Source organism: Ctenopharyngodon idella, chromosome 7, assembly GCF_019924925.1.
Source record: "Ctenopharyngodon idella isolate HZGC_01 chromosome 7, HZGC01, whole genome shotgun sequence".
Lineage (NCBI taxonomy): Eukaryota > Metazoa > Chordata > Actinopteri > Cypriniformes > Xenocyprididae > Ctenopharyngodon > Ctenopharyngodon idella.
This window is the reverse complement of record NC_067226.1, coordinates 27,951,169-27,974,384: the sequence shown is the minus strand read 5'-3', so window position 1 is coordinate 27,974,384 and position 23,216 is coordinate 27,951,169. Positions and strand designations below refer to the sequence as shown.

The following is a 23,216-nucleotide window of genomic DNA, read 5'->3' as shown; positions in this document are numbered from 1 at the left end:
CCCTCATGATTCTATGACACTTCAATCCAAAGATATTCCTTTGATCTCTTTGAATGGAAGTCTATGAAACTTGTTGCTAAGGTGCTCTATATGGTTGCTAGGGCGTGGCTTGATAGCTTCAACAGTGATCCTGAGAGATTGATTGGTTGCCTGAGTAAAATGAGTCCGCCCCTCTTTGACATTGTGATCCAGAGTTATGTTCAGTATAAAATGATTTGCGCAATCCCTGTTTCATGGGCCGTCTCTTCACCATAGTGTGTCTGTGGGGCAGTTCTGAAATCCTCGCTCTGATCGATGACCCGTCAAAATTTGTCATAATGCAACATCTATGGGACTTTTCGCCCACTATTTTGCCCTCTGTGTGAACATCGTACACCCGATCGCTTATAAAAGATACAGCACACACACCTCTCCTCAATAATCCACATGATTTGACGCCTCATTCATGGGTCGATGACAAACGGTGCGGGACGAGTTACGAGCCGAAGTTTTTTGTGGAAGAAGAATAATAAGTATTCAAGAGAACAATAGTGATGCTTTTCCTTATAGATAAGAACCACTAATTAAACAAAATCAAGCCTTCAGAAGAGGAGTGACAACTGTATTTATCATCAGTGTGAATGAAACATCTGAGAGTGAAAGACTCTTGACTGGTTGTGATCATGATCATGTAGAGAGAGTTTATGAGGACAATGATGTTCAACTCACCCTTCACAGAGAGAGAAACAGAGCTTGATCGTGATGAAACTGATCTTCCATCTATGTGTCCTTCACACGTGTACCAATCCTCATCAGACTTAACAGCTTCAACAATACTGAGAGTGTCTCTGTTTACAGTGTAACGCTCAGACCTCTGTAACATTGAACTGCCTTTATTCCACTCATATCTCCAGTTACTGTGGTCAGAGTTTATCTCACACTTCAGATTGACTCTCTCTCCAGTGAATACAGATCTGTCTGGAGTCACAGTCAGTGTAGATGTGGGTAAATCTGTGAAGAAACACAAAAACACAGTGACTCAAACAGCTCTTTCTGGGAAAACTATTTTGTAAATGTTTTCCAAAACTAGTTTATTAATTATTTTATCTCATTTTTCATATCATATATTCTGGTTTGCTGTTGTACTGTCGTTAGTTTTCTCATGTGTTTTGAGGAGGCTCCGGCTCCGTCACATCCTCAGACAAACACTGATCAGACACACCAGCTTTGAAACTGAACTGTGAGTGTTTCCATCTCTAAACCAGCTGAATCTCCACTGAATGTTTCCTCCTGCCTGTATATCACATGTGAGAGTGACTGTGATGAATGATGAACAGACTCACCTGATACTGTCAGTGTAACTCCATCACTGAACTCTGAGTACTGTGGGGCTTTAGTCTGGTTTCCTCCACAGCTGTACACACCAGCATGAGACCGATCCACAGATGTGATTTTATAGATCTGGTCTTGTCCTGCGCTGTAATAGATCTGGTCTTGTCCTCTGCTGTAATGATCTTTATACCAGATGTACCGCCAGTCTCCTGCCTCCTGTATGTCACATGTGAGAGTGACCGTCTCTCCTCTGAACACACGAACATCAGGCTGAACACGCACTACAGGTTTGGGTCTCTCTGTGAAAAGAGCAAACAACACACTTCATATTTGAATTTTTTAAAACTCAGAATTAGCTTTCACTGAAAAAATCTACAAACTGAAAGAGCACTTACTGCTTACTGTTATCTTAATTGTATCACTGATCTCTGTGTAGTATTTTCCTCTCTCTGCTCTGCACTGGTATGTTCCTCCATCAGAGACTCTCACAGAACTGATTGTTTTAGTTGCTTCATCAGTGGATTCAGACTTTGCGTCTTTCCTCCAGAGAAACGTCCATCCAGTTGACTGTCCCACGTCACAGCTGAGAGTAACTGTGTCTCCAGTGAACACTGAACTCTGGGGCTTTACAGTCAGAAATGGCTTCGGTTTATCTGTAAGTGTACAGTGATTCAGTGTTGAGTTCATTTATAGGTGTTACTGGGCATATTCTTCAGTCTTTTTATTTATTTATTTTTTGTACATTAAACTATGTCATTTATTTTGATTTGAAGGGATGCTCCCTCTAGTGGCACCAAACAGAACAGCAAAAATATAGATTTTGAGAAGGAAATCCCAGTGCTTTCAATGTAGCCAAAGAATAATGTTTCTGTCTCAGGTGAGTATTAACAGGTCATGTGACAGATCCAGGTAAGTTTACGGATAAGTAAACAAATAACCTTTACTTTCAGTTGCAGCAGAAAGCAACTTATTTTCTGAACATAACCTGTTCTGTTTATGTTATACAGGTGCTGGTCATATAATTAGAATATCATCAAAAAGTTGATTTATTTCACTAATTCCATTCAAAAAGTGAAACTTGTATATTATATTCATTCATTACACACAGACTGATATATTTCAAATGTTTATTTCTTTTAATTTTGATGATTATAACTGACAACTAAGGAAAATCCCAAATTCAGTATCTCAGAAAATTAGAATATTACTTAAGACCAATACAAAGAAAGGATTTTTAGAAATCTTGGCCAACTGAAAAGTATGAACATGAAAACTATGAGCATGTACAGCACTCAATACTTAGTTGGGGCTCCTTTTGCCTGAATTACTGCAGCAATGCGGCATGGCATGGAGTCGATCAGTCTGTGCCACTGCTCAGGTGTTATAAGAGCCCAGGTTGCTCTGATAGTGGCCTTCAGCTCTTCTGCATTGTTGGGTCTGGCATATCGCATCTTCCTCTTCACAATACCCTATAGGTTTTCTATGGAGTTAAGGTCAGGCGAGTTTGCTGGCCAATTAAGAACAGGGATACCATGGTCCTTAAACCAGGTACTGGTAGCTTTGGCACTGTGTGCAGGTGCCAAGTCCTGTTGGAAAATGAAATCTGCGTCTCCATAAAGTTGGTCAGCAGCAGGAAGCATGAAGTGCTCTAAAACTTCCTGGTATACGGCTGCGTTGACCTTGGACCTCAGAAAACACAGTGGACCAACACCAGCAGATGACATGGCACCCCAAACCATCACTGACTGTGGAAACTTTACACTGGACCTCAAGCAACGTGAATTGTGTGCCTCTCCTCTCTTCCTCCAGACTCTGGGACCCTGATTTATATGTCATATAATTAGAATATCATCAAAAAGTTGATTTATTTCACTAATTCCATTCAAAAAGTGAAACTTGTATATTATATTCATTCATTACACACAGACTGATATATTTCAAATGTTTTTTTCTTTTAATTTTGATGATTATAACTGACAACTAAGGAAAATCCCAAATTCAGTATCTCAGAAAATTAGAATATTGTGAGAAGGTTCAATATTGAAGACACCTGGTGCCACACTCTAATCAGCTAATTAACTCAAAACACCTGCAAAGGCCTTTAAATGGTCTCTCAGTCTAGTTCTGTAGGCTACACAATCATGGGGAAGACTGCTGACTTGACAGTTGTCCAAAAGACGACCATTGACACCTTGCACAAGGAGGGCAAGACACAAAAGGTCATTGCAAAAGAGGCTGGCTGTTCACAGAGCTCTGTGTCCAAGCACATTAATAGAGAGGCGAAGGGAAGGAAAAGATGTGGTAGAAAAAAGTGTACAAGCAATAGGGATAACCGCACCCTGGAGACGATTGTGAAACAAAACCCATTCAAAAATGTGGGGGAGATTCACAAAGAGTGGACTGCAGCTGGAGTCAGTGCTTCAAGAACCACTACGCACAGACGTATGCAAGACATGGGTTTCAGCTGTCGCATTCCTTGTGTCAAGCCACTCTTGAACAACAGACAGCGTCAGAAGCGTCTCACCTGGGCTAAAGACAAAAAGGACTGGACTGCTGCTGAGTGCTCCAAAGTTATGTTCTCTGATGAAAGTAAATTTTGCATTTCCTTTGGAAATCAGGGTCCCAGAGTCTGGAGGAAGAGAGGAGAGGCACACAATCCACGTTGCTTGAGGTCCAGTGTAAAGTTTCCACAGTCAGTGATGGTTCGGGGTGCCATGTCATCTGCTGGTATTGGTCCACTGTGTTTTCTGAGGTCCAAGGTCAACGCAGCCATATACCAGGAAGTTTTAGAGCTCTTCATGCTTCCTGCTGCTGACCAATTTTATGGAGATGCAGATTTCATTTTCCAACAGGACTTGGCACCTGCACACAGTGCCAAAGCTACCAGTACCTGGTTTAAGGACAATGGTATCCCTGTTCTTAATTGGCCAGCAAACTCGCCTGACCTTAAGCCCATAGAAAATCTACGGGGTATTGTGAAGAGGAAGATGCGATATGCCAGACCCAACAATGCAGAAGAGCTGAAGGCCACTATCAGAGCAACCTGGGCTCTTATAACACCTGAGCAGTGGCACAGACTGATCGACTCCATGCCACGCCGCATTGCTGCAGTAATTCAGGCAAAAGGAGCCCCAACTAAGTATTGAGTGCTGTACATGCTCATAGTTTTCATGTTCATACTTTTCAGTTGGCCAAGATTTCTAAAAATCCTTTCTTTGTATTGGTCTTAAGTAATATTCTAATTTTCTGAGATACTGAATTTGGGATTTTCCTTAGTTGTCAGTTATAATCATCAAAATTAAAAGAAATAAACATTTGAAATATATCAGTCTGTGTGTAATGAATGAATATAATATACAAGTTTCACTTTTTGAATGGAATTAGTGAAATAAATCAACTTTTTGAGTATATTCTAATTATATGACCAGCACCTGTATGTGCAAAATATGTACATAATAAAGGATAAAACTAATGCTATTTTTGTCTTCATTTCTCAATATTTTTATCAATATATAGCCATACATGGTCAATGCATATATTGCAGTATATTGGAAAATATAAGCACTACATTCCCATATATGGAAATGTATTATGTAATATATCGCATTATATTTTGCAGTATATTCCCATCGTCACTCTTCTTGTATGCAAATGAGTTTGTTAAAACACTGTTGCAATGGCTGACCTTAAAATAATTTAACATTAACCAAGATTCAAGTGCCCTACAAAAGGGAACACTGATCACAATGGTGACTTCACATTTTAAACATTTCAAACTGACTAGAGCTAAACCTCTGAATCTGAATAAACAGCTTTTACACACAAACTTTTATAAGTGATTATGGGAACAAGTTGTTTTAATCGTCCTGTCATGAGGTATTAAGAGGTTGAATTATATCCAAAGCTGTATTGTGTGTGTGTTGGCTTTACATCAGTTGTGTATCTAAACTGTTCATTAACAGCAGGTGTTCATCACTAATGGTCAATCATCACTTGTAAAGTGAACCATTTAATGAACTGCATGAACAATTCAACAGCTGACGCTACAAAGAGTAGATCCTACACTGCTTCAGTGTTAGTTTTTAACACCTGTGGATGAGACTCATATATACACCAGGGTTGGTAATTTAACACTGATGATTTTGCTGTGCTTCTGAAAATGTGTCTGACACACAAAAAGCTGAAATTATTATCAAAAGTGTAACCAATTGCTATTGGAGCTTCAATGTGCACATTAATGCAAAACATCTATTTTCTATATTTCATTTTGTATTAATTAAATCAAAATGTTTGTAATTATTGGTAAAAACTAAATGAAACACTGATATTCATATCTAGCCTACATGTACGTTCTTTTGTATTCACATATAACTGCAGATTGTATTTACTAAAGTCAAGAGTGTGAAAAGGAGTGCTGATTTAAACATGCAATACAGTCATGTGACAGTTTAAACCATTTATTGTTGCATAACGTGATCTGTTTCACACATACTATTAAGAAACGGGCAGATACAGTATATACTGTACTGAATTTAGTAAGCAGCTCCATTCTGAACACAACCACAGTTTCTCGATCGGATGTGTGATCATAAGAGAGAGTTTATGAGGACAATGATGTTCAACTCACCCTCCATGGATGTAGGAGGGTGTAGCAGTTTGCTGAATACTGAGAGTGTCTTTGTTTACACCAGGGGTGTAACAATACCCTCATGTCACGATTCGATACATGCCACGATACTGAACTCACGATACAATATTATTGCGATACTCCAAGACATATGGTAAAAGGATAACAAAAAATGTACTGTTGATTAAAATGCTAAATTTGGTATAACATTGAGAGTGGAAATGCATAGGCTTGGATTTGGTGCTGGTAACCCAACGTACAGGACAATGGTGACACCAGAATAAAAATATTCATGATTCTGAAGCTGGAAATACAGAACTATTTTAGATGAATAAGATATTTGACATTATCAGAACCCACAAATATTCACAAATACTCATTGCATTATTAAACATTATATTCAACATTATACATTGTAGTTCAATGTAGTGCTGACACTAAAACTCTGTAAAATTGAATATTTTCCTCACACAGTAATTTTCATTTTGGGTGAACTATATACAATACACATTGTGACTATCCACGATAAATATTATTAAAAAATATTTTTGTTCTGAGGAAGAAAGGCATATAGATTTGGAACAACATGATGGTGATTAAACGATGACAGAATTGTAATTTTCAGGTGAGCTGATGATGAAACTTTGGTGTGAGTGTCGGATAAAATAAATCTTAAATCTAATGTTTGGTCAAATGAACTGTAAATCATAATCAGGAACAAAACGATGACAAGATCGTCTGAAACTCAAAGCAAAGCTTCATTTGTATAAAGACTCACGGATTTCCAGTAAGTTCAAGCAGCAATTAAGTAATTAAATACAAAACATGTTGAGATCTCTGTGTACAGTTTCATTCTGTTTTGCTCCTTCAAACGGTTTTGAACACGAGAACAGAGAGAACTAGAGCGGTGCTTGCCATGGCAAAACTCGGCACTCGGTTGCTAGGGTGGCATGGATGATTGCTAGGCTGTTTCTAGGGTTTTGCTAACGTATTCTAAGTTGTTGCAAGGCGGTTGCTAGGGTGTTCTGGGTGGTTGCTATGGTCTTGCAGTTGCTAGGGTATTCTGGGTGGTTACTAGGGTGTTGCTATGCAGTTGCTAAGGTACTTGGGTTGCTAGGGTGGCATGGATGGTTGCTAGGATGTTGCTAGGCTGTTTCTAGGGTTTTGCTAAGGTATTCTGAGTTGTTGCAAGGCGGTTGCTAGGGTGTTCTGGGTGGTTGCTATGGTGTTGCTATGCAGTTGCTAGAGTATTCTGGGTGGTTACTAGGGTGTTGCTATGCAGTTGCTAAGGTATTTGGGGTGGTTGCTAGGGTGTTGCTAGGCAGTTGTTAGGTGTTCTGTGTGGTTGCCAAGGCATTGCTAGGTGGTTCTTAAAGCATTCTGGGTTGTTGCTAGGCTTTGCTAGGTGGTTACTATGATATTTTTGGGTGGTTGCTAGGACGTTGCTAGGTGGTTGTTAGGGTGTTCTGGGTGGTTGCTATGGTGTTTTTAGGCAGTTGCAAAGGTATCCAGGGTGGTTGTTAGGGTGTTGTTAGGCAGTTGACGAGGTGTGCTTGGTGGTTGCTAGGGTATGCTGTGTGGTTGTTAGGGTGTTGCTATGGAGTTGTTAGGTGTCACAGTTGGTTACTATGAAGTTTTTATAGAGTTCTTAGTATGTTTTTAGCCTGATTTATAACTTAGCTAATGGTTATTAACATGTAGCTATTCACTGCTAGCATGAGTAGCATGTTGGAAGTCTGTTTGCTAGAATGAGTCAAAAGAGACGACCTTCATCTCTCTACAATGTTCTGATGCAGAGATACAGGTATTGCTGAACGGTTGCTAGGGTACTCTGTTTGGTTGCTAGGGAGAGGCTTGGCAGCTGACAATGATGATACTCAATAAGCTGCTTGTCAGTATGAATGATATAAACCAAACCCCATGTCTCTATGACATTCGGATTTAAAGATATCCCTCTTTGGGTTGCTAGGGTGCTCGTCAATGGTTGCTAGGGCATGGCTAGGAAGTGTTGAAGGTGATTGGTGATTGACTGTTTGCTGCCCCGAGTCAAACGAGCTCACCCTCATGATTCTATGACACTTCAATCCAAAGATATTCCTTTGATCTCTTTGAATGGAAGTCTATGAAACTTGTTGCTAGGGTGCTCTATATGGTTGCTAGCGCGCTCTATGTGGTTGCTAGGGCGTGGCTTGATAGCTTCAACAGTGATCCTGAGAGATTGATTGGTTGCCTGAGTAAAATGAGCCCGCCCCTCTTTGACATTGTGATCCAGAGTTATGTTCAGTGTAAAATGATTTGCACAATCCCTGTTTCATGGGCCGTCTCTTCACCATAGTGTGTCTGTGGGGCAGTTTTGAAATCCTCGCTCTGATCGATGACCCGTCAAAATTTGTCATAATGCAAAGTTTTTCACCCATTTTTTGCCCTCTGTGTGAACATCGTACACCCGATCGCTTATAAAAGATACAGCACACACACCTCTCCTCAATAATCCACATGATTTGACGCCTCATTCATGGGTCGATGACAAACGGTGCGGGACGAGTTATGAGCCGAAGTTTTGTGTGGAAGAAGAATAATAAGTATTCAAGAGAACAATAGTGATGCTTTTCCTTATAGATAAGAACCACTAATTAAACAAAATCAAGCCTTCAGAAGAGGAGTGACAACTGTATTTATCATCAGTGTGAATGAAACATCTGAGAGTGAAAGACTCTTGACTGGTTGTGATCATGATCATGTATCATGATCATGATCACAAGGTTGATCAGGTTGATCAGTCATCATACAAAATTCAACAATGGAGGTACTCAAACATTTCCAAATCAAAAGATCCATGCTGCAATGCATGCTGGGTGCCATTGTTGAGTTTGGCACTGGTACCCACATGCACATGTGACAGTTCAACTATTCCCATGCAAAATCGTTTTCAGAGACAATATCTGCTTATCTCTGCCACCTGTAAGGATGCGTTAAATCCGACAAAGTGGTTTAATAAAGGGGCGTTTGATCTTGTGAAATACGAAATTTTAGTAGAATTACATTTTACAGTTCCAGTATTTTTATATGGGACAATATAAATATGGCCTACTGCCCTAACGAAATGCAAAGTTTTATCATTTTTACTGTACCAATGTTTTTTCATGAACCATTAAACGTGCATTATGACAATGCACACTGAGCCCATTTCCCAGCGCGATTTCTTGGATGCCACAGAGTTAAATACTACTTTTAAATACTACACAACTACTTCTTTTTAAATAAAGTAATTATATTCTTATTAGAGTTCGGCCAATCATCAACCTCATCACAGGCTATACTCTTCAGCACAATGGTAACCCCAAAAACTCAGATATACCAGAAAACTTTTTCAATTCCAAAATAATAGAACATTAAATACTAACAGATCTCTCACTATATTAATATTGAGAAAAACACATGAAATAACACTTAATTTAAACATTTACTCTCCTTTAACAGTCAGATGCAAAGCATGCTGGGAACTAAAAATCTGCTATAACTCATTCCGTGAGTGTGTGTATATATGTGTGTATATAAAATATGTGTTCATATAAAACAATATTTGTTTTTGTTTTTTTACTTATTTTATTCTCATCTGACACATCGTGGATCTTCTAGTTCAGCCAATCTTTCTTTTGTAATGTGTACATTTAGCATAAAAAATTATGTAATTCTTGTTCACAGTAATATTGTCAAGTTAATAAAACTACTTAAAGTTTGTAAAACTTTTTAAATTTCAAAATAATAGAACATTAAACTCTAACAGATCTTCCCTATATTAATATTGAGAAAAACACATGAAATAATACTTAATTTAAACATTTACTCTCCTTTAACAGTCAGATGCAAAGCATGCTGGGAACTAAAAATCTGCTATAACTCATTCCGTGAATGTGTGTATATATGTGTGTACATACATTCACATTTATATGGGAACATGTATGTGCAAAATATGTACATAATAAAGGATAAAACTAATGCTATTTTTGTCTTCATTTCTTAATATTTTTATGTATCAATATATAGCCATACATGGTCAATGCACATATTGCAGTATATTGGAAAATATAAGCACTAGATTCCCATATATGGAAATGTATTATGTAATATATCGCATTATATTTTGCAGTATATTCCCATATATTTTTGTTCTGTAATGGTATGCATGCATCACGCTTCTTCTATGCAAATGAGTTTGTTAAAACACTGTTGCAATGGCTGACCTTAAAATAATTTATCATAAACCAAGGTTCAAGTGCCCTACAAAAGGGAACACTGATCACAATGGTGACTTCACATTTTAAACATTTCAAACTGACAAGAGCTAAACCTCTGAATCTGAATAAACAGCTTTTAGACATAAACTTGCTTTTATTAAGTGATTATGGGAACAAGTTGTTTTAATCATCCTGTCATGAGGTATTAAGAGGTTGAATTATATCCAAAGCTGCTGTATGTGTGTGTGTTGGCTTTACATCAGTTGTGTATCTAAACTGTTCATTAACAGCAGGTGTTCATCACTAATGGTCAATCATCACTTGTAAAGTGAACCATTTAATGAACTGCATGAACAATTCAACAGCTGACGCTACAAAGAGTAGATCCTACACTGCTTCAGTGTTAGTTTTTAATACCTGTGGATGAGACTCATATATACTCCAGGGTTGTTAATTTAACACTGGTGATTTTGCTGTGCTTCTAAAAATGTGTCTGACACACATAAAGCTGAAATTATTATCAAAAGAGTAACCAATTGCTATTGGAGCTTCAATGTGCACATTAATGCAGACAAAACATCTATTTTCTATGTAAAACACATCTCAATTTGTATTAATTACATCAAAATCTTTGTAATTATTGGTAAAAACTAAATGAAACACTGATATTCATATCTAGCCTACATGTACGTTCTTTTGTATTCACATATAACTGCAGATTGTATTTACTAAAGTCAAGAGTGTGAAAAGGAGTGCTGATTTAAACTTGCAATACAGTCATGTGACAATTTAAACCATTTATTGTTGCATAACGTGATCTGTTTCACACATACTATTAAGAAACGGGCAGATACAGTATATACTGTACTGAATTTAGTAAGTAGCCCCATTCTGAACAAAACCACAGTTTCTCAATCAGATGTGTGATCATAAGAGAGAGTTTATGAGGACAATGATGTTCAACTCACCCTCCACAGAGAGAGAAACAGCAGAGCTTGATTGTGATGAAACTGATCTTCCATTTATGTGTCCTTTACACCAGTACTGACCCTGATCAGATGTAGCAGTTCGTTGAATACTGAGAGTGTCTCCATTTACAGTGTAACGCTTAGGCTTCTTTAACGTCACATTATTGTCTTTATACCACTCATATCTCCAGTTACTGTGATTAGACTTTATTTCACACTTCAGATTGACTGTCTCTCCAGTGAATACAGGACCGTCTGGTGTCACAGTCAGTGTAGGTGTGGGTAAATCTGTGAAGAAAGAAGAAGAGAGAGCTCTTTCAGTGAACTAATCAGAAAACATGATCTGATCATCTGAGTTCCTGTGGTCCGTTCTTCATATCTTGCTTAATACATCTGAGATGATTTCACAGACACCAGATCTTCTAATCCTGATAACTGATCTCTGGCTGATTTGGTTCTTCAAACGAATTTGCAGATTTGATTAAAATATCTGCATTAAGTTGTCTGAGATTACTGTGTGTTCTTGTGTTCATCAGAAAGGGCAGATAAATCGATACTCAAAAACATGATCAGCAATGCAGCGATTGGCTGGCGGCAAGACAGCAAAGTAATGACATCATTATGAACATCACACTCCTGACGAAAAACTTGATGAATTTCTGGACCTTTATAAGGAAACAGCTAAGCGACTAAAGCAAAACAAAACTATAATAGGTAAATGAAATGTGTACAGTTTGTTACATGATTCTCAATTATTTCCATTATTTCATGATTTCTAGGATTTGTACAGACTTTACATTTTATTCCAATGTTGTAATTAGCAGTTCATTTCATTTTACCTGTGAAGCAGATTTGTTACATGACAGCAGCAATAAAAGTTTCTTATGGGTCAAGAACATTTTTCTAATGGCATTTTTCTAAATTATTATTGTCCCTGGGTAATTAGGGGTACTCTTGTAAGAAAGTAGCAGTGACTGGGACAAACTTTAAGTATCACCTTTGTTTAAAAAGATGCCATCTAATCCTGTTTACATGAAATAAGCTGCTTATGAGCAGGTTTGAGCTTACAGACCCTGTATCATGTCAAATCATCAACAGTAGAATCCAGATAAATGAGTAACCCATGTATGCAGAACGGACCCCATGTGGAGAGGAGAGTGATGGTCTCTCCTCCATCTGAAAACTCACTACAGGTTTAATGTGATTCAACATTAGACCATCTGAAACAATCATGAGACTTACAGTGAACAAGTGTGTTATTTTTGTTCTCCTTTATGTTTTATATGTTAAGCTGAGAACCTTTTCATAAACCTTTTCATGAACCGATCAAATGAAATATTCCACAATACAAATGAGCTGATCCGATTACTTTAAGTGTACATCCTTCTGCGCATGCCTAGTTTAGATGTATCGGGAGTGAGTCGTCAGAATACAAAAAGGCAGTGGTGGCGAAATCAAACTGGAGTGCAATGGAGACATACATATTAATCAGTATGTTAAAAGAACAGAGTGGATGTGGGCTTTCAAGAAGCCCCTGATGTGGAGACCTCAGATGAGGCTAATGTTAGCGTTTCTGGTAAGTTTCTTTAGCATCACTTCATGGCCTCTTTACTAGCATCAGGGAAAGAATTAAGTCAGTTAACCTAAACTATCAATACAGCGATGTACTACTTCTGAATTACAAGTGAAAGTATTCCAGGAAATGCTACTTTACTAAAAGTTCATAATGATAAAAGTACTAGTTTGATCCGACAAGCTGTGTGTGTCATGTCACAAAATGATTCCGACTGAAAGCGTCAGCACATGTAAACACCAGATCAGTTTAGATAGCATCCCATGTAAACAGTCAACTGGAATCCATCAATCAGAATGGCAAAAAAGTGTGTATGTAAACGGGCTAGTATTGATTAACAACAGCTCCTCATGATTACTTGACTAGCAGTCTCTTCTGAAATCTAGATGGGTAAGGATTTGGTAATACTTCACTCATTACTAAAGGGTTACCATGATCTTTACTTTATAATTAATTATACATTATGCATTATTCACATTAATTATGAACCTGTATATAGTAGTTTTTAGTAGTTCTCTGGGAGGTATGAAAAAAATAGTAGTTACTGATTAGCTAATAATGAACTACCACCTTCAACTGAGCACTATTACTTACTAACTCATTAATCAGAGTTTCTTGTTAGTTAATGATAGGCAGTAGAATGTTAATAATGCATTACTCATTTGTTCCTGTGCAGTTATTCATTAATGAAGGATCAGTATTCTAAAGTGTTACCAAACAGATGAAACCAGTGAATTTTCCACTTTACATTATCTCAATATCAAATCAGGCGATTTCAGGTGAAGTCTATATGCATCACTCTTCTTCTGTGCAAATGAGTTTGTTAAAACACTGTTGCAATGGCTGACCTTAAAATAATTTATCATAAACCAAGGTTCAAGTGCCCTACAAAAGGGAACACTGATCACAATGGTGACTTCACATTTTAAACATTTCAAACTGACAAGAGCTAAACCTCTGAATCTGAATAAACAGCTTTTAGACATAAACTTGCTTTTATTAAGTTATTATGGGAACAAGTTGTTTTAATCATCCTGTCATGAGGTATTAAGAGGTTGAATTATATCCAAAGCTGTATTGTGTGTGTGTTGGCTTTACATCAGTTGTGTATCTAAACTGTTCATTAACAGCAGGTGTTCATCACTAATGGTCAATCATCACTTGTAAAGTGAACCATTTAATGAACTGCATGAACAATTCAACAGCTGACACTACAAAGAGTAGATCCTACACTGCTTCAGTGTTAGTTTTTAACACCTGTGGATGAGACTCATATATACTCCAGGGTTGGTAATTTAACACTGGTGATTTTGCTGTGCTTCTAAAAATGTGTCTGACACACAGAAAGCTGAAATTATTATCAAAAGAGTAACCAATTGCTATTGGAGCTTCAATGTGCACATTAATGCAGACAAAACATCTATTTTCTATGTAAAACACATCTCAATTTGTATTAATTACATCAAAATGTTTGTAATTATTGGTAAAAACTAAATAAAACACTGATATTCATATCTAGCCTACATGTATGTTCTTTTGTATTCACATATAACTGCAGATTGTATTTACTAAAGTCAAGAGTGTGAAAAAGAGTGCTGATTTAAACATGCAATACAGTCATGTGACAATTTAAACCATTTATTGTTGCATAATGTGATCTGTTTCACACATACTATTAAGAAATAGGCAGATAGAGTATATACTGTACTGAATTTAGTAAGCAGCTCCATTCTGAACAAAACCACAGTTTCTCGATCAGATGTGTGATCATAAGAGAGAGTTTATGAGGACAATGATGTTCAACTCACCCTCCACAGAGAGAGAAACAGCAGAGCTTGATTGTGATGAAACTGATCTTCCATCTATGAGTCCTTTACACGTGTACTGACCCTGATCAGACGTAGCAGTTAGTTGAATACTGAGAGTGTCTCCAGTGTGATGCTCAGGCTTCTCTAAAATCACATTATTGTCTTTACTGTCTTTATACCACTCATATCTCCAGTTACTGTGATTAGACTTTATTTCACACTTCAGATTGACTGTCTCTCCAGTGAATACAGGACCGTCTGGTGTCACAGTCAGTGTAGGTGTGGGTAAATCTGTGAAGAAAGAAGAAGAGAGAGCTCTTTCAGTGAACTAATCAGAAAACATGATCTGATCGTCTGAGTTCCTGTGGTCCGTTCTTCATATCTTGCTTAATACACCTGAGATGATTTCACAGACGCCAGATCTTCTAATCCTGATAACTGATCTCTGGCTGATTTGGTTCTTCAAACGAATTTGCGGATTTGATTAAAATATCTGCATTAAGTTGTCTGAGATTACTGTGTGTTCTTGTGTTCATCAGAAAGGGCAGATATATCGATACTCAAAAACATGATCAGCAATGCAGCGATTGGCTGGCGGCAAGACAGCAAAGTAATGACATCATTAAGAACATCACACTCCTGACGAAAAACTTGATGAATTTCTGGACCTTTATAAGAAAACAGCTAAGCGTCTAAAACGACATAAAACTATAACAGGTAAATGAAATGTGTACAGTTTGTTACATGATTCCCAATTATTTCCATTATTACATGATTTCTAGTATTTGTACAGACTCTACATTTTATTCCAATGTTGTAATTGGCAGTTCATTTGATTTTACCTGTGAAGCAGATTTGTTACATGACAGCATCAATCAAAGTTTCTTATAGGTGAAGAACATTTTTCTAATGGCATTTTTCTAAATTATTATTGTCTCTAGTTCATTAGTGTACTCTTGTAAGGAAGTAGCAGTGGCTGGGAGTCCTGGGACAAACTTTAAGTATCACCTTCACTTAAGATGAAATCTAATCCTGTTTACATGAAATAAGCTGCTCCGCAGCAGGGTTGAGCTTACAGACCTGTTGCTATGACAGCAACTCCAGGACGAGCTTCGAAGAACCTAAAAATCCTGGATCTTGTCAAATCGTCAACAGTAAAATCCAGATAAATGAGTAATTCAGTGTAAGTTCATCTGATTAAATGGCCATACAGCAAAATCCCCAGTGTTAAATTAACACCCCTCAGTGTTCATATGTGTCCACACTACAGAGTGTTAAAATAACACTGAAGCAGTGTTGCAAAGAAAAGAAACCTGGGCTTTGAGGCAGTAATTAAAGCAAAAGGAGTCCCTACCAAGTATTGAGTACATATACAGTAAATGAACATACTTTCCAGAAGGCCAACAATTCACTAAAAATGTTTTTTTTTTTTTTTTTTTTGCTCTTATGAAGTATTCTAATTTGTTGAGATAGTGAATTGGTTGGGTTTTTGTTAAATGTGAGCCAAAACCATCACAATTAAAAGAACCAAAGACTTAAAGTACTTCAGTCTGTGTGCATGGAATTTATTTAATACACGAGTTCCACAATTTGAGTTGAATTACTGAAATAAATGAACTTTTCCACGACATTCTAATTTATTGAGATGCACCTGTATATCACATAATGACTGGAATGCACTAATAATCTCTAACTTTTCTCCCCAAATCCTCACGTCTATTTCCAGGTTTGTTTTCACAAGAATGATTTAAAATGTAATTGTCTCCCCTTTTCACTTTTAATCCCTAGCAAAATTTACTGGAATATTTATAAAGCAGGCAAATACAATATTTATTGTCTGTCAAAATGATTGAAATCACTTTTAAATATCACTCAGTTAATGAACATTTTTGGTTAATGCCATTATCGATGTTTTTCATGTTCAAGTAAATATGTTTACAGAGCTTTTTCCGGGTACTTCAGCCAATAGTTCTAGGAACTATGAAAAGGTTCCTCCGGTGCGAAAGCCCCTTATTCATGATTTCATGTGACGTCACACAGTGGTACGGGCGCCATTTGTAGGACCGAGTTGCAACATGCCGTATCTGCTGTGCTGTGGGCTGTGATAACAGCAAATCACAAAGAAATGGATTAACATTTTACAATATCCCCACAAACCCTGAGCATCCTCAGTAATGGATTGCTGCTATCGTAGGGTTGCCACAATGCCACCCGTCCTGTTTAAAGATTAAATGATGCGTCCCATATCAAATCAATACAGGGCACAATTTGTCCCGTATTTTTTATGTAGGCCCATACATACTTCAATAATTAAACAAACAAGCATTTTGCAGTGTGGATAATACTAATAGCAATAATAATGAAATACATTTCACAAGAAATAGCATATTTGCACGGATTGCATCTTAGCTCTTTGTTTCTATAGCAATAGAATCTTGAGAACATGCACCTTAAATCTGCATTAAAAAAAAACAAAAAAAAAACAACAACAATAACTCGAGCTCACGTCCACCTTCTGAACGCAAGACACTCTCCGGATATAGGGCTGAATGGGTAAAAAGTTATCACTTGGGTCTTTCAGTAACTTCCCAGCTAACAGAATTTTGTTACAAGAACGTTCTCTAAATATTCAGTATTCGTTCTGGGAACATAAAAAATGTCCTGTTTTCTTGACGTTAGAGAATTTTTTTTTGAAAGGTATGATGTTCCTCAAACATTCTTTCAACTTAATTTTGATTTAAAACGATGTTCACACGTCTACAGTTCTTATTGAGAATTAACAGAGGTTTAGATGTTGGTGTTTTATTGAAAATGTTTTGTTTGAGGTCACCATCATGGTGATTGGTGTTTGCTTTAGTTGGGCTCTTGACCCTAGACTTTTGTTGAGTTGCTTCTTTTTCAGCAATTGCGGAGGTTTATGGAAAACATTTATGCATTGAAGTGTTATTGAGAAGTATAAAACTCGACCAATGTGAAAACAATAATTTGTAACACCATTGTTGCATTTCAGATGGTGAATGTTGATTCCCTTGAGTGTATAATTAATGTTGTCATTAACTTTTTGTTTAAAACATGATTTGTGCCATTTATACACTCACAGACATCAACATTTGGCATATGAAACACAACAATGGTGACATGCTTCATGCCAGCATACAAAACACATTTATGGCTCCCAGCATGCACTGCAGCATGAATAAATTATGCAGCTGAATTTTTTTTATTTTTTTTATTGTCACCATTGTTGAGTTTTGTATGATGAGTGCTGATGTCTAAGTATGTTGTATTTAACTTTTAAATAGTTTCAGACAATCTTACATAAATCACTTCAGTGTTACAAATGTATTACGTTCTTCTCAAATAAAGTTTCAATTCCAAAAGTAAGCAAAACCTCTGAAAAAGTAGTTTTTTTAAACCACTTTTATGTAGTCACTTGACTGTTAAAGCAAACATGTTGATCAACTTTATCAATGAAGAAACATTTTCCATAAACCTGTGCACTTGCTGATAAAGCAGCAACTCAACAAAAGTCAAGGGTCAAGAGCCCAACTAAAGCAAACGCTGATCACCATGATAGTGACCTCAAACAAAACATTTTCAACAAATCATCAACATTTAAACTTCTGTTAATTCTCAAGAAGAACTTCTGTAGATGTGTGAGAAATAAAGTCAGTCTGTTTAGTAAGGGTGGGAATCTTTAGTCACCTCATGATCGGATCCGATTCCGATTCTGGGAGTCACGGTCCGATTCCAAAACGATTCTTGATCTACTTTTTTTTTTATTATTAAATAATTAGTTTACCAACTTAAAAACCTTAAAATCCTTACATTTACATATCCTTACATAAGTAATTATAAGTAGACCTACTTTTTAAGATAATTACAAATTGAAAAAAATTAAAACAATTGTGTTAAGAATTTTAAACTAATATAACTTCAAAACATACAAGAAAGTAGCAAATAATAAAGAGGAGCAACAGAACATATTACAAGCAATAAACAAAGAGTGCTTTCAGTATTTAAGATTATCTGAACGTTTTCTTTCTCATGTTTACTGTCGTTGGATTGTTACATCTCAGACAGCGGGAGATCTAATAAGTTGCATTCATGCACGGATCTCTTTTGAAATATAATAAGTAATGTGGTTTGTCCTATCCATTTAATCCCTTAAGACAAAACTGGCTGTGTTTTCATTAATTTTGCGTCATATAACCATTTTGAGACGCAAGTAAATTAAACTACTTGCACGGACTCGCACACAGCCGCATGGGCAAGCACTCTTCACAAACAAAGAGTCAGCATTTAAAATTGAAAGCAGCCTTCTGTAAGTGAGTTTCATATTTTAAATGTATAAGTCCACTGCATTCCAAACGACATGCCTTCGTAGAGCATTTGTAAGGAAAGTACCAACGGGTGAGACCGCGCTCAGTAACATCACACAAAGTGCGTGTCTCTCACATCCTGTGCAGTGAAGCCCGCGATTGTCGTAATTCGCTTCAACCTTTCCGAACTTTATGAAAGATTATTTTACGGAAGGTTCGAGTGGTGTATGTGTGTGAGGAAGCAAGCAGAATCCGAGTATTTCTAAAGCACACTCAGCAGCATCACACATCTGAATAAAAACTAAGCTCAGAACTCCAGAATTGTTGGAAAGAGAATCACAATGGATCGATTTTTTCTCCCACCCCTACTGGTTAGTAATAAGTGAAGCTAGTAATGCTGTGGAGTTGTTTAATCAGATATTGAGAGATTTAAAGGGGACCTATTTTGCCCCATTTTACAAGATGTAAAATAAGTCTCTGATGTCCCCAGAGTGTGTTAGTGTGTGCCCTTTAAATGCAAATGAGCTGCTGCGCTCGGCCTAAGAGGGCAGAGCTTCAAGAGCTCATTCTCCGGTTTCAGGAGTCAGTCAAACGCACTATAATGTCTGAAACTCTGAATATATGCTGCATGGAGATAGGTATAGTTTAATTACGGTTATAACTTATACTGTCTTCTTGTTTTTATCCACTATATTAGTACAAGCCTGTTGTACCAGACCCCGTCCGAATGATGGCCAAAATGTTACAGATGAGTATTATGACATTTATTGTACTTCACACATAAGATTTTCACTCTAGAAAATCACTGTAAGAGCTTAATAAAACACAGTGCAAGTGTGCATTAAAATATTATCCATAAACTCTCTCTCTCTCCCTTGCATTATCATCAACATACACAGCGAAGTACACAGAAACACTCATTACAACTAACAGTAAACAAATATAAAAAGAATTTATGCCTTTTCGGGTGGTGCTTAATAAACTGGTGAACTTTATATCTGTAAATCAGCTCCGATGAACTGTAATAAAGTGCTCTCACCTTTATTACTGCTGTATCCAGTATCACTCTGGAGGCTGTAAGCTGCATCACGATCAGTTTATTAATCTATCCTTGAGTAACAACTTTTTAGCACAACCTCTGTTTTGTATTGTCCCTTTGTATATACATAATATATATGTATATACATGTATAGACATAAACAAATTTCGGTAGAATTGAGGGAGCATTTTCTTCGAAAACAAAATTTATCCACCTCGTCTTCAGCGGCTCAGATTTAGGGAGTAAATGGAGAGAGCTATGTGGATTAATCCATCCAGCTACAGAACACCTAAAACGCTTTGGAGACATTCTCGTCAGCGCAGCAATGGCGGACTGTGTAAACTCGCTCAGGGCAGTTCTATGTTAAAACGGCAGTGTCTGTCAACATTCGTGGGCGGGGCCTGTGGCTAATGTGACATCACAATGCCAGGAACCTGCAAACGGCTTCTTCTGAGACACTGCTTATGATTTATGTGGATTAAAACAAAAAAAAAGGAGTGGGTGGATTTTTATCACTATAGGGTGGTTGTGTACACACACTGCCAACACACATTTATATCCAAACACCATGCAAAAGTGAATTTTGCATAATAGGTCCCCTTTGATGTCTTTTATCTTCAGTTCATCTGTTACAGCCACTGCCATAACACAAAAGAGGGATAACACAACTCTCGGTCAAATAGGGGAGTTTAAATAAGAATGAATATAAACAAAGTGTGGGAGAAATTAGTCAAGACAATAAAAAAGGGAAAAACACAAGAGAGCGCAACTCCATGTCTGGACGGCATCTCAAGTTCCGCCGTTGAAGTGTGGCAACTTGGCTTCCTTTAAGCACATGATAATGGTCCGCAGCTGTAAGGAATCTGCTAGACAAGACAAAAGTAATCACCTTTCCTGCCCCTAAAAGGCAGGCAAATAATTAATAAATACACATACATATTACATGTAACATCATCTAAGGCTGTGGCTGAAGAAAATCGTAGTTTGTGTTCTTTCTCTTTCTTTCAGTGCTTGTTTACAGCAGGTGTTTGAATGATTGAAAGAATGTTTTAGGAACATCATACTAACCTTTAAATAACATTTTACTAATATTAAGAAAACTGGACATTTTTATGTTCTTGGAATGTTACAAATCAACGTTCTGTTGAATTTTATATCTAACGTCAAGAAAACTGGAAATTTTTTACGTTCCCAGAACGAACACTGAATATTTGGAGAACATTCTTATAACAAATACTGTTAGCTGGGTTATGATGAACGCAAGGCAAAATGCACCTTTAAAGCAGCATGTGGTGGCAGACACATCCATGCTTATAAAATTTGGGTAACCTATTAAAATAATATTCCATACACTATCCGAGCTGGTTAGGCAGATAACCATTATATATTTTTAGACATTACAAGACAGATTAATGTTGATATATCATTCATATTAATCATAAACATACATAATAAATAATCCTATCTGTTATATACAAATTATGATATTTAAAAAAAAAACAAAATTAAAATCGTTCTAATAAAGTCTATTTTGTGACAAAATACAGTATAATTGCTGAAAAAATTTAAATAAGTACTTTAGGAAATGTAGGGAATTTTTTAAAGTAAAGAATTTTTTAAATGTACAAACATGCAATATCTATTCTATTAAACATTTATTTAATTGTCAAACTACTCATGTTACTTATAGACTGGAATGTCCTCAAAGTAAGGTGTTTTATACTGGGAGAACAAAAAGACGATTACTGGATTGATTGGCTGAACATAAATATGCCATCAGGAGGAGTAATGAAGAATATCTTATGGCAAAACATTTTAAACTAATGCATAATAGTAACCCATCTATCCTTATAATACTAGGTACTGATCATGTGAATAGTACTATTATGAAAGGGAATAGAGAACTTGAATCAAAGAGAGACGTTTTGGAATTATAAACTAAAGGCTAATATATATTCATGATTGACTGAGGACTTAATTTTACTCCTTTCTTGTGATTTTTTTTATTTTATTTTATTTTTTAATGTATTTATTTGTTTATTTATTTATTTTTGTCAGTGATATTTGAAGTGGTGTTTTTGAGTTTGGAAATAAAATGTATTGGTGAATGTTAAATGCGTTAAAGAGATGTTGGTCACATGACAACTGTTAAAGGATTACTTCACTTTAAAATGAAAATTTTAAACAATAAACATTTATTAAATTGCTTATTAATAAACGTTCACAGTTTCATTATTATTGTTGCCTCTAGTAAATATGTGTCTGATTTTTAATTTCCAAACTTTTGGGTTCATTTTAAGCCAACCATATAGTAATTTTTAAACAATAGTTGGGTTAAATAAAACTGACCAGCATATTGGGCAAACATTTAACCCAACCACTGGGTTTGTTCATTTTCAACCCAACTTGGGTTGTTTTTAAACCAGCATTTTTAGAGTGCAGGAAGTAACCATGCATATGGTCAATTGGCAGGATTCCATAATTATATGAAAGACAAGGGGAATGGGAGTTAATTGTGGGAAACAGGTGTGGTGAAACTTTGAAGCTGTAATCCCATTGGTTAACAGCTGATAAGAAGAGTGTATAAAGGTGGAGACCTGGTCAGAGACAGATTAGATGTCCCGCAGGCATCTCTGCTTTGTTGCTTTGTCCAATAAAGTCTTATTTTATTTTTTTAATTTACAAGAAAGAGAAGACTTTTCTCCACAACACAGCCGGAGAAAAACTAAACTCAATCAAGGGTCACGAGCCCAACTACAGGAAACACTTGTGGTGAACAGCACATTCCAGGGCACAGTTTATGGCCGAGCCCCTCTCCTGCTACATTTTAAATGGATCTTGGCAGAGAACACAAACAAACTGTACATCGCCAACAGATAAAGATGCTAGAACAACAGCTAGACACCTCTTAGAGGGCAAGAAGTAGACCTGGTACCAAGCCCGGGAAGGACAGGAATTTGGTCCACATGCAGTTTCTGCCCTTCACCCATCTAGAGACTCATTCCTGTAAGGTCTTGGTCTGTGATTACAGCCTGTCCCGAGTCTCCATGCCAGAGACAAATGCAGACTGACCAAGTTCTAAATATATATTATCAGTATATGATTTTCTATTTTACACTAGAGGTAATATAGCTGATGCTAATAACAAATAAATTTTGTTTGATGCATAATAAGGTTCTTCAGCTTATTAGTTTCAGAGAAACAACAGTTTATCTTTCCATAAGATAACATAACTCTTCCATAGCCACATCCAACTTAATCACTTGCATTTTATGTATCTTATGCACTTTATTCTTTTATCATTCATGGTATTCATTTAGTAGTTGTGTT

The 23,216-nt window shown here is 36.7% G+C and overlaps 2 protein-coding genes across 12 annotated transcripts in view; one reads left to right on the top strand and one right to left on the bottom strand.

The window, feature by feature from the left end:
* LOC127515292 (Fc receptor-like protein 5) overlaps nucleotides 1-23,216 on the top strand; it is a 487,356-nt gene that overhangs the window by 218,964 nt on the left and 245,176 nt on the right. The gene's annotated exons all lie outside the window — the stretch shown is intronic.
* Nucleotides 1-23,216, bottom strand: part of LOC127515290 (Fc receptor-like protein 5) — a 241,516-nt gene that overhangs the window by 26,701 nt on the left and 191,599 nt on the right. For 8 of the 11 annotated variants that reach the window (XM_051898776.1, XM_051898775.1, XM_051898781.1 and 5 more), the window contains 5 exons: nucleotides 14,526-14,816; nucleotides 11,145-11,432; nucleotides 1,707-1,964; nucleotides 1,323-1,610; nucleotides 709-990 (listed from right to left, as the gene is read on the bottom strand). In XM_051898776.1, coding sequence (XP_051754736.1) covers nucleotides 709-990; nucleotides 1,323-1,610; nucleotides 1,707-1,964; nucleotides 11,145-11,432; nucleotides 14,526-14,816 — 1,407 coding nt within the window. The remainder of the gene's footprint in view (nucleotides 1-708; nucleotides 991-1,322; nucleotides 1,611-1,706; nucleotides 1,965-11,144; nucleotides 11,433-14,525; nucleotides 14,817-23,216) is intronic. The other 3 variants (XM_051898783.1, XM_051898784.1, XM_051898773.1) reach the window with 2 other exon arrangements.